At 39.2% G+C, this 18983-nt stretch overlaps 1 protein-coding gene across 1 annotated transcript; it reads right to left on the reverse strand.

The window, feature by feature from the left end:
* Positions 1–1861: 1861 nt before the first annotated feature.
* LOC124145865 (rabenosyn-5-like) lies at positions 1862–18957 on the reverse strand. Its single transcript, XM_046515816.2, has 9 exons — positions 18879–18957; positions 16587–16747; positions 15641–15787; positions 13889–14032; positions 8212–8373; positions 6344–6546; positions 5726–5796; positions 4213–4299; positions 1862–3633 (listed from the first exon to the last, which is right to left on the reverse strand). Exons 2-9 carry the CDS (start codon positions 16732–16734, stop codon positions 3108–3110), a joined length of 1488 nt encoding a protein of 495 aa, XP_046371772.2. The 5' UTR covers positions 16735–16747; positions 18879–18957; the 3' UTR covers positions 1862–3107.
* Between the last annotated feature and the right edge of the window lie 26 nt (positions 18958–18983).

Consider the following 18983-nt stretch of genomic DNA (forward strand, 5'->3'; position numbering starts at 1 on the left):
CCCCCCGTGAGTACCGGGATGATACGCAACGCAGCTGAGCGTGACCAGAGACTGGGCTACCGTCTGCAAAGACAGCTAAATAAACTTGGAGGCTGGAGGCTATATTTGTTTTACGTATTTTTGCATAAACACTGATTGGTTAACTGTTATCTATAAAGATTTCGACAAAGGGCGCATGTTAATTAATTTCTTCAGCCTAAACAAGCAGACAAAAAGAACAGCGGAGCTCATCGGATGTCGTCATTTGGAAATACCCCAGATGGTTATAGTTTTATTTCGGCTTGCGTCGATAATACGATTACTACTCCCTTGTTGTCATCCACGATTTCTCGTATAACCCTACACTTGTGTATTTGTCGTCATTACTTGATGCTCAGTTAATGAATTTATTACAGGTACAATTAGTGGCAGCACCACTTAGATTACCTGACAAAGGTTCCCATTTGGCATTTATTGTGTCTGGGGTATTTATTCAATCTAAATGCAGGTTTGAAGTGAGGTGAAATGTGTGTTATGTAATATGCACGTGGCAGCCCAGCAAGAGATGAATGATCAGTTGATTTATTTTTTTTGTAAATCAACGGAACGTTCCTAGTCATCAAAGGATTAACAGAAAATACGTTGATTGATTAATCACTGTTGATTTGCACAGTGGATTTGTCAAGATTGAGTGTTTACATGTCTAGGTTTACTAAAACAAAGGGAATACACTCATACCATGGCGTGAAGTGCCGATGTAAAAACAACATACTTTGTTCAAAGGGTTAACTTATAATACGTTGATTGATTGATCATTGTTATTTATCACTCAATGGATTTTTTAGGAACCGTGAACGTTATGAAAATAGTTGTCACGTGGGCTTTCTCAGCCGACCCTTGAGACTTGACACCTATGTGAAACACCTGAAACAATCCAAGTGATCAGTTGAGAAACGAACGCGGGTTATGATATCCCGAAACGATATATATCTTTCAAAATATTTGATTGTTACAGAGACACGTGACATCGAATAAGTTTCTTTGTACAGCTGCAGACGAGTGGGATATTGTTCCTTTGTGTGGATATTCAAGGATACATTCCTCGAACAAGGAAGCTGCCTAAAATTTATACACATAAATTTGGTAGGTTGCAATTATGGTTTTGCATTTTGTTTTCCTTCATTTGAACCGATTCGTTCTTGTTTCTCTACGTCTTGGTTGGGAACTTCTTCAATGCGCGATAGACGTTGTTTTCATGGCTCTTTTCCTTTGTAAGCGTGTATATATTACCGTCAACTTGTAAAATGTGATTCTCTCAGGCAATTATAAAATGTGTAAATATTTCAGTCATTTTGACTAAAAAATCTGTCCAGATTGATAAATATGATCAAAAGGGCCTACAAACATCACAACAGATTATTATGTAGGATTAGAAGCCAAACAACATAGAAATGTACTTTTCAACGTAACATTTTCAGTCTCTTGGTGATGACATTAAACATCAAAATGTTTGGAATTCGTTATCATAATAATACAGATGGAAATGTTTTTCAGTCACTTTGTAAAATTACTGAATATTTAGACATTTAATAAATTTGAAAATGTTACACATTTTGACAGTAAAAAAATATACACACTATAAAAAATGCAATGCTCGGGTGAAATATTTACTTTGTGTTGCAAGTCAAAATAGTGTAAACGAAAATCGCAAAATTACAAAGCAAATGACTTGCTATCAAAACTTCGTCACCATTACCGATGCTACCCACAAAGATACCTACATTACCTTATTATCTCGAAAACTGTATTTCATTTTGTTGATCAATGTGACCATACGCCCTTATTACTACCCATAAAAGTGACTAATGCGCTTATGAATTGCGCAGCAGAGGTCGCGAACTAGTCTAGATTTCTGCTATACATCCGGGTACTCACTGGGGAAAAACAATAACAAAGGCAACAACCAGTCCCGGGGAATTGCGTTAGATCAGTGCCCCTTTAACAGTGGCTGCAAAACAGAATGCTTAATAAGATCAGGCCCATTTCTTTTGTTGTTTTACAGACAAGCCAGTTATCCTAGATTTGACTAAAAAACAAAAATAAAACTTGTGATTGAAACATGTTACATGTGGTGTCTCCTTACATTGCCTTAGGCACGAGACTTTGTTCAAAACATGCCTCACTTCACCCAGCAGTGAATGGGTACCCGGTAGGATGAGATGGTAACTGTTAACCTTCTAGTGCCTCATAAGGCAGCTTGGGTTGTATACTCCCCAGGTAGCTGATCCACTGACCGGAGTAATAATAAAATATAACTTTGTGCATGGAATCTACAAATGGAATTACTATTATTTCATTATTACAGATAAATCTTCCTACAGTTTGAAACCAGACTATACCGTTATTGTAAATATAATTTTTCTATCTCTGTTAGCATGGTTAAAGCTTTCTCAAGTGCTTACAGAAATTATTAACCTCAAATCGATCCCAACAATATTTTTCTATTAATCACCTGTCAAGGAAAAGGTCTATAAAACAAAAATGACGTTGGTCTGGCCCAGACATTTCCTGGTATTGAAAAACTGCACAATATGGACAATTTGGGATTGGATATTCTATCATCAGTCAAGCATTGCCCTGCCTAGTGAATCATTCCAAATCTAGACATGATACAATACTGTAAATCATGAAATAAATAATTATGAAATAAAATAAATAAAATCACTAAATAATTAATGTGAGTGTCGACCCCTGGCCTTAAATGCATCATGAAATTAACATGAGGACCCCTGCTTGAAATGAGATAGGTAGGTCACTAGCGAAGATAAGGCATTACACTTGACACGGAATTATCTACATCTAACACTCAATTACATTGTTTAGTGTGAGCATTGTTATATATGTCACTGTTTCCGTGTGTGTAGAGAATCTAACAGGACAATATACTACTTCAAAATGTCCCGATAAAAATGCCTTACTTTATTAATGCAAGCTAGGGACACTCACTTTCTGCATTAATTTAATGTTTGCATAAATTTCATGATTTACAGTACTTAAACATACATTTACAAGTTAGCACAACCAAATCATGCATGAGTTTACTGCAGTACCCAGGGAATAGAAGGACACTATGACATGAAACCCTCTCCCTGTTCACGGAGATAAGCAGCTTTCAAGTCTTTCATGTTCTGTTTCAACATTGCAACTTCATCCCACCTTTGAGCTTTCGTTGCCTGTTGAATATATCCATGAATAATCTTTATTTGTGTCACCATCGGATCGTCATCGTTGTCCACATTGGGCACAACTTCTGTCGGCTTCCAGCCCCTCCCAACACTATCCTGTGAATCTGAACGTTTATGTCCGAGCTGTTTCACACCCTCGGTCGGAGATTTCACCCCGGGCTCGTCTTGTCGTTTCTCTTTCTCTTGAGCATCCATGGCTGCTTGTCGCTCAGCTGCAATTTTACGCTGAATCTCTTCTTTCCTCCTTCCTTGCAATATCTTATACTCTTCTTCTGTTGGGAGGACCTGTAGACCCAGCAGGTTCTCGTGCATGAAGTTACTGGCATAGACTCGTATTGCTTTTTGAAGGTAAAGCTGTCTGGGGTTGGGCTGGGGGTCATCGTTCAGGTTCAGAACCAGAATTTTCTTGCTGAAAAAACGTATCACATGACAATAATTGAGAGTACAAATACATTAGAAAACAATATGCACCACTTAGGCAAATCATACAGTCATCCATACTTACTGGAAGATGGTTATATTTTAATAATTCTGTTCTTCATGAAATTCAAATTGGGTCAGGTCTTTACCTCAAAAGACACTTCATATCTAACGAAACAATAAACTCATTGCGATATGTCTCACGATAATGTATAATTCTAAATTATGAATTCGGAATTTGAAACATCAAAGTATGAATTGCAGTTCATGAACGGAACAAAACGAGATGCTGGAACAACATAATGTTTACTCAATCAATAAATATGCACAGAGGCACGGAATGGGGCAGTGATGACTTGGCATTACACCACTACCACAGTGAGACTAATCTTCAAAAAAAAAAAAATCAACCTTTAACGTTATACCAGTAATACGGCCCACCCTCACAACAAACCCATTTTGGGGGTTATTGATTTTATCAATATTTCCATCATATTCTTAATAGAATTAGAATAATTGTCATGACTATCTACATTCAAATATTGTAACTCTCAGGCTTGAACGCTACCTGAGTTGATCCACCACTTCATATTGCCGGGTCAACTTTGTCCGTAGGATTTGAGCTTGTCTGTAGTTGTATACAGTCTCTCCAGTGCTGGAATACGAGTGAGTGAGTGAGTGAGTTGGGTTTGACACAGCTTTGAACAGTATTTCAGTTATATCATGGTGTGTCAGCTTAATGTTGGAAAAATTCCTGAAGGGACGTAGTTCTTGGATATGTACCACTTCGCTGAAATCTATGGCACGGTATGGTGCTGACAACAATCAAGGAAGGAAATCTTATATTTTTCCATGTGATCATAGGATCCTGGCATGCTTAAGGGGCACAACTCTGCACAGTGAACTGCAATGCTTTAGACAACCCTTCTGGAATAGGAATACATAGGCCCATACACAGTCATACAGAACCATCATTGTGAATCAAGTGTTCCATGTTATTATTATAATATACATGGACCCATTCCACACCAGAGCCTCATTTTAAGCTTTGATTTTGAATGTCATAATGCTAATAATAGCCATCCAATCAAATTATATGTACTCACATGAGCAAGAGAACTCCTGTGTTATGTTAGTGATAAGAAAGAAGGAGCTGGTGATGTCACTTCCGAAATAAAGCTACGTATCTTAACAAAACAAAACTGTTTGTTGTTTAACGCCTGCACTCAGCAATAGTCCAGCTATATGACGGCAGTCTGTAAATAATCAAACCTGGACCAGACAATCCAGTGATTGATATCATAAGCATTGATCCACACAGTTCGGATAGATGACATGCCTCAACCAAGTCAGCGAACCTGACCACCCAAGTATAGTCGCCTTTTATGGCAAGCATGGGTTGCTGAAGACATTTTTCAACAGGCATGAAATACTCATATCCCCTGCCAATATGACATGTCCGGTCTAAACCAAAGCCATTGCCATGGAAACTCGAAAAATAAATGTTTAAAAAATCACAAACTATCAAAAGCCACCAGTCCACCACTTGACCTATCTATGCGCCAAATTTGGTTAAGATATCCCTCATGGTTTTTTAAACGAAATGTGATGGACGGACGGAAGGAAGGAAGGACGGACAGCACCCATTCCCATATTCCCCTTCCACTTTGTGGCGGGGGATAATAATACCGTATTCGACGTAATAAGCGCCCAGGGCGCTCTCAAATTTAGAAATAGGGGGCTCTTATTAGAATATTATTTTGTCGGAAAAAACAGTTGAAAGATAAATGTCGTGGTTTATGCTGACAGCCTGAAATGTTTATATAGGAGAGATATATTTTTCCAAAATTTAATTGCCCATACTTATGGGTGCATATAACACACGAGTGTGTATTATAAGCGAATAAATAAGTATTGTGTACATTGATCAATCGGAGAGGGTGCTAATTGGGATTGTTTACGAGCAAATATATTAGCAAATATCGCCATGGGCCCTTATTAGAGCGGGGTGCTTATTACGTCGAATACGGTAGGTTAATATCTAGCCCTGATACCGGTAGTGACAACAGACACGCGTTTACCTGAGAGAGTCTACCATTGGTAGGTATCTTGTCAGTAGCTCCTCAGCCTCCTGAATGCATGTCTTCATTTTCTGATAAAAACAAAGTTCCATAACATTTTCAAACCTTTTTGCCTTACAAATATTAAAATAAAATATGCATGTGTAACATAACAAAGTACCCTTAAATGTTCTACTCTTGGAATATATTATCTATCGGAAATATTATTGTCTGGGTGTAAACTGTATTATGTGCATGTAGAAAAGGTAATGGTGACGTTAAAACAGTAAAATATAAAAAAACATACTGATTAAATGTTACAAAATATGAACACTCAACATCTTTGGGATGGTATCCATTGTAACTTCTATCTAGTATTGTTTGTTTCTTGTTTAACACAGCACTCAACAATATTCAATTTGTATGGCCGCTGCCTGGAAATAATCGAGTCTTGACCAGACAATCCAGTGATTGACATGAGCATCAAGCTACGCAATTGGACGGCATGCATCAACCAAGTCAGCGAACATGACCACCTGATCCCATTCGTCGCCTCTTACGACAAGCATTGGTTGCTGAAGACCAATTCTAACATGGACCTACACGGGGGATCTATCTAGTAATTCATGAAACCCATACATCATATAGCTGCATAAGTGGTGTCTTAGTGTTGCGCTGTTCCGTCATCTGGTCTCGTCTCTCCAGGAGACGCCTACAACTGTCACACACTCGCATGTGCCTCTCCCCCTCTGGACCCATCAGAGAGTTGAGGCTGCTGTTACTGCCCGTCCGACGCAGGAAACCTCGACCTTGGAAGCTGAACGCAGGGTTCACCAGCTTCTCTGTGAAAGTAACGGCAACATTCTGAAGACGTGGCATTTTATACTTTTAGGTTCAACATTCAGACCATAAAATAAAGTAGTTTCAATGTATTTCTAGTCAATGGCTCCATCTACCATGAATAAGAAAAATAAACAGCTACTACTTAAAAGCCTAACAAAAAGTATCTCAACGTTTTAGATAATAATTAAAACAATGAATAATCTCTCGGCACTGCAAACCCCTTACAAAGAGAATGCAGCAGTGTCTTATTTTTCTGTACAAATAATGCACTTTAAATAGAATTCACACTTACTTTTCCCCATTAAACCCACACAACCTTGTGCCAAATGAAACAAAAATATTGAACAGCACAAATTTATTTTAATTTTAAACTGAGTATATTGTTCAGCTAAAACATCCTAAGAACATCCTATGGTAAGCCAGTGGCGTATTCTGTCTAGCAGTAAGCCACCTTGTCTGTCTCCCAGGGAGTTACCCTAGTATTACCCCTGCTTCACTACTTCAGTGGTGGAAATCAATGCTAGCTTGTGGCTTTTAACTTTTTCCAAGGGCTAGAGAAACGTTGACAGCCACTAGCCATTAGGGCTGTAACGATTCACCGATACCTATGATATCATCCTTACTTAGATGACAGTGGCCTGTAAATAATCAAGTCTGGGCCTGGTGAAGCCATTGGTTGATAGCTTGAGCAAGGATCCACACCCATTGTGACAATGTACATTTTAGTTAGCTCCACACCCATTGTGACAATGTACATTTTAGTTAGCTCCACACCCATTGTGACAATGTACATTTTAGTTAGCTCCACACCCATTGTGACAATGTACATTTTAGTTAGCTCCACACCCATTGTGACAATGTACATGTTAGTTAGCTCCACACCCATTGTGACAATGTACATTTTAGTTAGCTCCACACCCATTGTGACAATGTACATTTTAGTTAGCTCCACACCCATTGTGACAATGTACATGTTAGTTAGCTCCACACCCATTGTGACAATGTACATTTTAGTTAGTTACATCTTACAGAATTTAGACAGCACTTGTCATAACTAAAATAACTTTAACATTAGACCACTTTCCCAGTGCTAGAAACTAACTTTCTTTTGTCCTTATAATGATAAGATATAGCAAATTCCTCAAAAATGGCAAATTTCTACTAGTCCTTATGATACCTTAACTATAGGGCAGTTTCTAACACTAGCAGATGTTGCTGATGCTTCAAAATGCTAGCTTTAGACAATGCTTGAGATTTTTTTATAGATTCTTTCTCCATGTAATTTATGACATTATTGGCAAATTCTTGAGCCTGAGAATGTATGATTTGGCCATGCCTGCCTAGCTTTGACATATTTTGTTTTTAACTTTATCAAACAACTTTTAAAGAATCCTGGTATTGACTTGTCACGCCGACCTCTTAATAGTCTTATGAGATACCCATGTGTCAATGGGAGCGTAGTTAATTTCATCGTCATGACCTGCACGTGCACAATATGGGTACACCCTCTCTACCTGTAACAAACCAAATGTGTTTGCCCCAATTCTGTGCACCACGTACTTGTCTTAAACTCATTTTGTGAGTCAGTTCATCATATCCTTGATTACCAGTAGTATGATTTATACAACTGTTTCCCAAGCTAAGGCCATTTGTTAAATACATACGAGCATATGAGAACGTGAGGAACTGAGAGCACTGTTCACACATGATCCCTCCACAGATGCGGCAGTGATGGCGGCGTCGCCGCAGGGAGAAGGACCTCTCACAGCAGAGGCAGGCTGGAACCTCACTATCCGGGATCCAAGGTACCACGGACTTCTCGAAAGCTGCAATAGAAATCAGTTGTCACATTCTACATGCTGAAATAAAGTAACTTCTTTCACATGTTAAAATATATTACAAAGATATGATACAGGCCCTTTTTAGATTTGCAAAATTTAAGAAATGAGGTAAACCATAACAAATCTAAATGAGTGTGTGAGTGAGTTTTGTTTTACGCCACTTTTAGCAATATTTCAGCAATATCATGGCGGGGGACACCAGAAATGGGCTTCATACATTGTACCCATGTTGGGAATCGAACCCGGGTCTTCTGCCTGACGAGCAAACGCTTTAACCATTAGGCTACCCCACCGACCTCTAATCCAAATGAAATATATCAAATATGTTTGTATGACTGAAAATTTGGCTTTGTGCTTTTCAACTGTTGCACATTTGGCATTTATAACAACACCAAATGCATAGGTAATACTAAAATCTGTCTAAAAGGACGATTTTTTAGGTCCTCAGGAAAGCATTGTTTTTCCAATAATGAATTTTTAACATGAGCAAGTCATTGACCCAAGCTGATTTTGGTAGAAGATGTACATCTTTGATCACTGACTTGCTCATACTTCTCGTAAAGTTCGAAAAATTCACCTTTTACACTAATTTTAGAACATACATATGAATTTGGTCATGTCAGAAGTCCAAAACAAGCAACTTTAATATTGGACATAAATAGGCCCTTAATCCTACTCTTGTATTATTCAGGGTGGGGGGGTAGCCTAGTGGTTAAAGCCTTCGCTTGTCAGGCCGAAGACCTGGGTTCGATTCCCGAAATGGGTACATTGTGTGAAGCCCATTTCTGGAGTCCTCCGCCGTGATATTGCTGGAATATTGCTAAAAGCAGCGTAAAACCAGACTCACTCACTCTTGTATTTTTCAATCAACAAACAGGACTAGAACCGGGTAATGATACAAAGAAGGATTGATATGACAAAATAAATAGATCGGGACAAGTACCACTAATAACAAGAAGACACTGCTTCAAAATTGGTTCTCAAAATACCTGTCTTTGTTCTTAGTGATTGTTTGATACTAAATGACCACCATCTCATCATTGATGACAAAATATGATCTCCCTCACTGAACCATCAGGTACAGCCGTCATCAGCGGCAAACAGATTAATGTCCTCCACCCTGTCAAAATGTCTTCCATACAACAGAGTTAGTAACAAACGTGGTGTCATGCCTCAAACAGAGTCAGCAAGTGAATGTTGTTGGCATTAACCAAGCAAAACCACCATGATTAAATTCTAAATTATCAAGTGTATCATATCTCCATTCTGTTATATGATGTATAGCTTGGACCGATAGTGAGTGAGCGAGCGAGGGGGCAGGTGGGCGGGCTGGGGTGGGTGCGAGCGTGCGAGTGAATGAGCAGTCTTCGGCACGAAGAGCGAATGTTTTAACCCCTGTCAAAGTACTCAAGAAAGCATAAAAGATAAGAAATCATTTATAACAGTCCAGTGATTATCTTAAATACATCATGTGCATGCTAGTATGACGTTGAGATTTCGAACATACATGTAGATCCATAATGAACTCTGAACATTCTGAAGAGGCAATAGGACTGGCTATGGAGCAAGGGCAAATTCTGTGCTAGGTTAGTGATAAGAGAGATGGCGCTAGTGATGTAACTAAGGTAAATGGGTCTAGGATATTGATCACAGCAGAATGGAGATATACACTGGATAATCGAGTATGCACGTAAATAATGGTCCAGGTCAAGCGAACCAGTGGTTGGTACTATCATAGCTTCGGCAATGATCCACACTGTTGGGGGTCAACGACAAACAAACAACTAGGTCACAGAAAGGGACCATGCCATCTTCACTTCAGTCCATTCTTACAACAAGCATAAAACACAGGGACCTACACTAACACACAGTCCCCCCCCCCCCCCCCCCCACCAAGCAATGTATAAGGTTAAATAAAAGTAATTCTCTAAAATTAGTTTGATTGTTTGTTGTTCAATGCCGCACTCGGCAATATTCCAGTTATATGACAGCGGTTTGTAAATAATCAAGTCTGGACCAGACAATCCAATGACTAACATCATGAGCATCAATCCACACAATTGGGATCGATGACATGCATCAACCAAGTCAGCAAGCCTGACCCAATCCCTTTAGTCGCTTCTTCCGACAAGCATAGTCGCCTTTTACGGAAAGCCTAGGTTGCTGAAGACCTATTCCACCACGGATCTTCACGGGTCAATTCTCTAGGAGTATCAAGAAACCCTCAAGTCTCTTAAAAATTTCAGGAGCTGAGAAAGGGATGAGAATGGAATTAAGGGTGAGGTTGGGGTGAGGGCGGGTTGGGGGCGTGCGTGTAAGTGTGGGATGGTGTTGGTGGTGTTGGTGTTAGCGGTGTTGGTGTTGGTGTTGGTGTTGGTGGTGTTGGTGTTGGTGGTGTTAGCGGTGTTGGTGTTGGTGTTGGTGTTGGTGTTAGCGGTGTTGGTGTGGGTGGTGTTGGTGTTGATGTTTTTTATTTAATACATGCTCTGGGGGCTGTAAGAGAGACTAACTGGGATCATATTTTGACCCAGAATCCTAATGGGGTTTCACCCTAAAATTAGGTCACATATACAACATGCATAATTGATTATTGAAACGAGTTTCCAGTTTAGACAACAAACATAAAAATGCATAATTTTGTAACGTAAACATCTTTTAACCCGCTTTTCAACAACGGTAACCGTAGTACATAAAACTAAACTCAAACTGTGCACAGCCATGCATAACATACAACATACCTCTTCGTTTGTGCCTATCTGTCCATCCTAAGACTAAAGAAAGGAAGAAAATATAAACCCAAGAAGTTGCAACACACATAAACTGTCCTCTCCTTGCATGCTGTTTCCAGGAGTATTTTCCATCTTCAGATTTACTATACTAGTGTGTGTAGATAGTCAGGGTCATTTAAAAGAAACATATTACTAAAATAAAATACTATACATGTATTAATAATGCAGTCATTTCTTCTTTGAACAAAATTATACCACAAACAGTTGACTTCATCATAAACCCAGGAAAGATTATTCGTTTCAACATAAGGACGTCTGCTGGTTTGATTTTGTTTCACTTTCATTACGAGGTGCATCAGATCATGTGAGCACTTTGATTAAAAACATGTAAATAGCTGTGAATCGAGCTAGCGGTGCACATGCTTTGCAAATCCTGCATTCGACCAAAATCTGCATGACAGTTTACGAACCGGATTTCAATTTTGTTGAGCGATTATTGGTCTATTCATAGACTCCTTAGTCCAGCCAAAATGTAACTTCATTATACCAGCCTAGTTTGGCAAGGGTGGAAACTGGACTTTTATAGTCAGTTATATCGCCATGATCACTTGCCTCTGGAAGATGTAATTCATAGGCTAAACTCGAATAATTAAATATACTGCATAATATACCAAACAGAAAGTTAACTAATTCACATTTTAGGACAGATCGCGTGCTGCTAACGACAAGGGGAAAGAGAGCAGTACCACAAAATTCTCTAAACTATGACATCACTGCATTGTAAAGACATAGGACCTATGTGTGACTTCATTGAGAGAAGATACCTGCACATAAGAAATTGAGGGAGACACAAAAAGACTTCTTATTATCCTTTTCATGAAATATTTGCATATTAGAAATTATCATGTTTCCTAAGCCTCATAGGTGAATGTTTATCCGTGTGTGGTTTTAACTATTGTAGTCACTTTTATGCAAAATTGTGAAGACGGCAAGTGATTTACCAACACGCTTCTACAGTAAAGTGGAAGTTAATATAATTAAACTCACACTAACCCATTTTTTGTTGCCATGAAACTTTTTAAAAAATCAAGTAGATTGTAAAAATACCTCTGTTAGAAAAAGTTAAATACTCAGAATACCCATCTCCCCGAGGCAAGGGAGTTAACTGACTGTAAAAGTCCAAGTTCCACCCTTGCCAAACTAGGCTGGAATTTCTGGGCTCGATCATAGCGCAACCAGTGGTTACAAGTTACGTCCGTTCTATGCCTCTCCATTTACATATGCTTCAAACAAAATGGTGGCGACAAGTCAGGACGATCTGACCGATAATCAAAAACTATTTTGTAATGAAAAGGGTTTTATTTCGCAAAGTGCATCCAATCACATGAGTACCTTGATTAAAAACATGAAATGATTTGGAAAACATCTGTTGATGCCAAGTTGGCGGTACACATGCTTTGCAAATCCTGCAATCGACCAAAATCTGAACAGCAGTTTACAAACCAGATGTTGATTTTGTTACGTGATTTTGATTTGGACTATGCATCGACTGGTTAGTCCAGCCAAAATGTAACTCCATAATTGCAGCAGTTTGGCAAGGCTAGTCATAGACCGATAAAATTTCAATTTGATGGATGGTTTGTTTAAGTTGTCTGACTACTGACCGATAGAAATCACATGTTTCACAATTTTCATGATAAAAAAGTAAATAGTAAGGGTTACTCCTACTTACGGTTTCGATTTTAATAACCAATGAAGTGCTCTCATAGAGTTTCGTGTCATTCTAAGAATGGACAGTACACATATTCTCCTGTTTTGGATCTGAATTTTCAGCATCATGGTGGGGGTGAAGTTTATGGCAGTATTCCTCCCAGACCCATCAGGTAGCCCGGTGTGACAAAGTTATACCAGATTTTAAAAAAATACTGATTTAACTTTGACATTTTATTGCATCCGCCATTTTTGTTTATTTGACTTATTGACATTGACTTGGGTTCAAGTCATTGACCTATGTACAGCCTTTTATGTCAAAATCACTGTCATAAGTGTGTGTATAGGTTTATGTGGCTCTTAGCATTATTCCAGCAAATGAGAGACAAATTCCACACACCAGAAATGGGTTTGACACATTGTACCCATGTAGGGATCTGGACCAAGGTAATGTGTGGTGTGATGAGTGACACTTTAACCACTTGGCTACCCCACCAGCCCGACTGATCAGGAATAGTGAGTGAGTTTTGGTTTTACGCCGCTTTTAGCAATATTCCAGCAATTTCACGGCGGGGGACACCAGAAATGGGCTTCACACATTGTACCCATGTCGGGAATCTAACCCGGATCTTCGGCGTGACAAGCGAACGCTTTAACCACTAGGCTACACGACCTCCCATAAATCATAAATAAAAAGTCATAACATGGTTACACACATGAAAACTAGGAATAATTTCAAAGGACCTTTTGTGTCTTCTGATAAACATGGGAAACTATCATGTCGATGCAAATAATAAACTTTCACTAAAAACACAATATATAAATAAACAATTCAAAGATTTCAACTGAAATTTCAGAGTGAATTAGTAGGAACCTGCTTCAAAGTGGCTGCTGAGATAGTGGAAGACAATGTGACTCCAACCTCGTGGGTTGATCCTGGAGGGAGGTAAAAATATGTTTCGTGGGCAGCTTTTTCGTGAGAATCACTTCATCCTGATCAAACAGCATGTCAAAGAGAGCACATTTTGATGTGTACGACAACCTCTCAGTTTCTGGAATACCTTTTCGTTTATTTGGCTCCAGTGGTGAATCTGGTCCAATGAGTTTGTCCAATCGGATTAGCAGCTTGTTGGTTTCTACGACGAAATGGTCGACACGAGCATCACGAACTCCTTTGAAGCAGTCAGTGTGGCTACGGGTAGCACCTGAATCAGTAATGTTTAGCTAACAATATTTAAATGACAAACGAAAATAATCAATGGAAACTGAATTAAAAGATTCCTGTTTTCCGTCAAAATCTGTTTGGAAAATGCAGTCAAATGGCACATAAATGTGTTTAACATTTGGTTTTAAGTCTTCACCCGTAAATTGTTCTAAGCAACACATTGAGACATAGCATGTGTGAGCCAACTGTAAAGAAAGACAATGAAACCACATCACTAGAAAGGAATATTAGATATTAAATGAATACAAACAGCATCACTTGGTCCTGTGACATTTCACATAATTACCTGGCAGGCCAATCTGGAGCATACCACATCATATCTAGTGGTACCATGACATGACATGCTACTCAGGGGAATCCCATGACACATATTGCCTATACAGGGATCCATGACATATCATGCTTATCTTGGGATCCCATGACATATCATGCCTATCTAGCGATCCCATGACATATCAGGACTATCTAGCGATCCCATGACATATCATGCCTATCTAGCGATCTCATGACATATTGGGCCTATCTAGCAACCCCATGACATATCAGGCCTATCTAGGGATCCCATAAAATATCTGGCCTATCTAGGGATCCCATGACATATCATGCCTATCTAGCGATCCCATGACATATCATGCCTATCTAGGGACCCCATGACATAACATGCATATTTTGGGATCCCATGACATATCGCGCCTTTCTAGCAATCCCATTACATATCACGGCTGTCTAGCGATCCCAATACATATCACACCTACCTAGGGATCCCATGACATATCATGCCTATCTAGGGATCCCATGACATAACATGCATATTTTAGGATCCCATGACATATCACGCCTTTCCAGCAATCCCATGACATATCATGCTTATCTTGGGATCCCATGACATATCAGGCCTATCTAGGGATCCCATGACATATCAGGCCTATCTAGGGACCCCATGACATATCAGGCCATCTAGGGATCCCATGACATATCACACCTATCTAGGATCCCATGACATATCATGCTTATCTTGGGATCCCATGACATATCAGGTCTATCTAGGGATCCCATGACATATCATGCTTATCTTGGGATCCCATGATATATCACACCTATCTAGGGATCCTGTGACATATCATGCCTATCTAGGGATCCCATGACATAACATGCATATTTTGGGATCCCATGACATATCGCGCCTTTCTAGCAATCCCATTACATATCACGGCTGTCTAGCGATCCCAATACATATCACACCTATCTAGGGATCCCATGACATATGCCTATCTAGGGATCCCATGACATAACATGCATATTTTGGGATCCCATGACATATCACGCCTTTCTAGCAATCCCATTACATATCACGGCTGTCTAGCGATCCCATGACATATAATGCCTATCTAGCGATCCCATGACACATCATGCCTATATGATATAACAGGATATAATGACAGTACCTATGCCTCACATGTTATGTCAAGCCCAGTTTGGCGTACTGTATGAGGCCACATTGGTGAGACAAAAATGTCACTTTTTGTACCACATTTTGCTTTTGAACTGGTCCTGCAAATGCAGGTCATCTGTTGACAACTTCACTGACCTGGGTCCTGGGGCTCCCACCATGAAACATCTGACCCAGCTGGGTAGAGAGACAAATAAGAGTTGCCCCCACTTTGACTGTCACCCGTGCTGGAATAACCATGTTCCTTTTCTCCTAGAATCTTTTTCTTAGCCTTGTCAAAGAATCCTTCAACAGAGAAATAGACACGCAAATTTAGTCATTACTTTGCCTAACAACAGATGCAGTTTTTTACTTTCTACAGCCTGAACCAGTTTAGTTTCTTGTCAAGCAAGTGGGGGAAATAAAGATACATAGAGAAATGATGCTTGGGTCTACCTGACATAAATTTCTGAAGAAGAAAAAAACTTGTAAAAGTAAGGCCTTAGAAAAATACAGATAAAATAGTTGTTTACAAAAAGGACACTCGTCAATCAAACACAGTATCTATTATCATTGCTCCAAATAAAGGGGTACTAACATCAGAGCTCCTGTATTGTCATCCATTATTTCGAACACAGATTACTTTTGGGACATTTTACTTTTTATGTGGGGTTGGCTAATCTGTAAAACGAAGAAAATATATTCATCGGACTCAACATATCAAATGAAAAATTAGAATAATTGATAACATTTTGCAAAAGAAACCATGGTCAAACAGTAATGAGGCATTAGTGAAAATTTATATGTCGCAGTTGTCAGTGGCAGTAAAGACATATAGATAGACGTCTTTGGTGGCAGCAAGTGACTGAAGTGTTGGTAAAATGTTGAGTGTGGTCGGAGTGCAGCGACTGTTTAGAGTTATCTGCCCCTGGTTGTTTACGAACATGGCAGGCTTAATCAGTCCAGAAGTTTCAGGATGGGACAATTTCTAGAAGGAAGGCTATATGAGAGCAAAAGAAGGCGATTCGAGGCCCTTTTTCACATTTGTGTACAATTTATTAATTTTCTTTACTTGAAAAATAGTGAGAAGACATTAAAATAGTACCCTTCAGCTGTTGAAATACTGCCTTATCTTCTGATGAATGAGCCTGCTCAAAGTGGTCCTGCAGTTGAGTGACTGTTCCGAAATCCTTCATGCACATGGGGCACAGGAAGCCCTCCTTGATTTCTGTTGTCTCTGACATGGCCGCCATGTTTCTGCAGGCACTGTAACACATGAGACAACGTCAAGGTGAAGATAATATTGTTTACATCATGATCAGGTGAAGGCACCTGAAGTTAAATCTTTCAAGTTTCTGAAACAGGTTCAAGATCAACAACGTATACTATGAATAAATTAGATTCCTCCAAGCAGGGATCTAACTTTTAATATTTGACAGTTAGATCCCTAAGGGCACAGATTTGTCCCCGATTGAGCATCTGTGGGACGAGGTGGATCGACGCGTTCGCAGAAGGAATCCACCGCCCCAAACACTTCCGGCGCTTCTTGATGCACTTCAGCATGAATGGCAGCACATCCAGGAGCGTGTTATTGACAACTTGATTGCATCTATGGGTCGTCAGTGTCAAGCGGTGATTGATGCACGTGGTGGGCACAACTGATACTGACATTTTCTGTACCCCTGTGACATTAACTGTATCGTGTACGTGTGTCTGTCTAGGTGACACGATTAATGTTTTGAACATTGTGTACATTGATCTTCAAACAGTGTTTCAATTATGGTTTCTGTGTCCTATTTTGAAACAATCGCATTATATTACATTTTGAAAGTCAGTGTCAAGTTTCTTTTTTTGAAGAGTATATGTTCAAGGGTCATGTATCCAAATGTTGCATAAACAAAATTATTTTTGAGCCAAGCCTCCTGAACAAGTTGACCAGTTGCATATCTTAGCAACATGCATGTTGCTCAGTCTGAGCTGTGTTTTCTGATTTATGACACTGTGCTCAGTACGAGTTAAGTAATAAATAACGGTGTATTTCTCCTGTTATCTACTGATAAGTAGCCCTTTGTGGATTCCAGAGTAGTAAAACAGGCCCCGATCAACATTTATTCGGAATTGGACAAGTCCAATTGGGAATTGTTTTAAAAGAGCTCTGGCAAAAAGTATTTAGAAACACATAAAAAACGATCTGATCATGCCAATACTAAAATTGACTGAAGCTTTATCTTTACTCAAACATGTACCATACAAGTCAGAAAGAATGTGTGCATTGTCAGAAAGAAATGAAAACAACAGTGACTTGTAGTGAAACCTGAATTCAGTGTTCCTGCTGGCTTTTGAAACTGCCAGTCCTGGTGGACTGTCAACTCCAAAAATTACCAGTCCCCCCTAATTTTTGTTAATCCCAACTTTCAATAAATAGAAAAACGTATAATTCCTTCAGCACCATGTTCAATGCAATGACGTCACCTCTGCAATAACATAGTTAGATCTACACGTCATTCACACAAAGTTCAGTCACAATTTTCTCTCTTATTTTTGAATATTTGAGACAAAGTCGCTACACATATTTAACCTTGAAGCAAGGCAAAATGTTATTTCCTTCGACTAAAAGTAGACAAGGGGAAACCCTGATGGTAACAGACAAGCTGACTTTGTTCGGAAAATTTTGAATATTGCTTATAAAATAATGTTTGTTCAACAACAAAGATTTTTATAAGGTACTATATTTGCCGGTCCACAGAGACTGGCAGTCACATGAATTACCGGTCCAAGCGTTATCATACCGGTTAAATACTGGCAATTACCCGTAAACGGGAACACTGGAATTGTTGTCATTAAACAATTGATCCTGTGACTAACCACTGGTCCGGGTAGACCTGTAGGTACCTGGGTCCTACTCAGTAGACACACGACTCGAGTTTAGGAGTCACCCGTTGCAGACTTGACATTTATGATCGGATACTTCTGCCTGCAAGAGCACTCACTCCCCCTGACATTGTGCTATCTATACAGGAAAATGATAGGCTACTGTTGCTGTTACAGAAGTGTCTCCAGTCCAGGTCAAATTGTCCTTATACCATATCATACCATATACTGTCTCTGAAATATACACTAGCGTTTTGAAGAGGTCAACATGTATTTCTGATATGTGCAAAACATATATTTGTAATCAAAGTCTACACGAAAAAACAAAAACTTCTACGATAGCAATCTGTTTTATGAATCACTCACTTCAACTGTCAAAATTGATCAATCGTTTCCCCAGAAGATAGCCTAGACCTTTTACTGTTACTATTTCAAGAATTAAATTCCAATTTATCGTATTCACCATTCATGAATACAACCATAGGTTATTCTACATGAACAACATAGTGATGAACGTGCACGATACCTGAAACAGAGTCTTCAAGTCAACATCACTGACATTCCTCCACTCATCAACTCAAGTCGTCTCATTTCTGGAGGCGTCGCCTGTAAATGTTTTGCAATTAGAAAC

This window comes from Haliotis rufescens, unplaced genomic scaffold (assembly GCF_023055435.1).
Source record: "Haliotis rufescens isolate VD_foot unplaced genomic scaffold, xgHalRufe1.0.p SCAF_45, whole genome shotgun sequence".
Taxonomy (NCBI): domain Eukaryota; kingdom Metazoa; phylum Mollusca; class Gastropoda; order Lepetellida; family Haliotidae; genus Haliotis; species Haliotis rufescens.

Bases quoted from the DNA above. Each gene is read 5' to 3' on its own strand.
- LOC124145865 (XM_046515816.2), bottom strand. From the start codon at position 16,734: ATGGCGGCCATGTCAGAGACAACAGAAATCAAGGAGGGCTTCCTGTGC. The intron at 15,788-16,586 runs GTACTATTTTAA...TCTCTGTTGAAG, and splicing joins AGTATTTCAACAGCTGAAGG to GATTCTTTGACAAGGCTAAG. The intron at 8,374-13,888 runs GTATTCCAGAAA...TTTCTATTGCAG, and splicing joins GGAGCCAAATAAACGAAAAG to CTTTCGAGAAGTCCGTGGTA.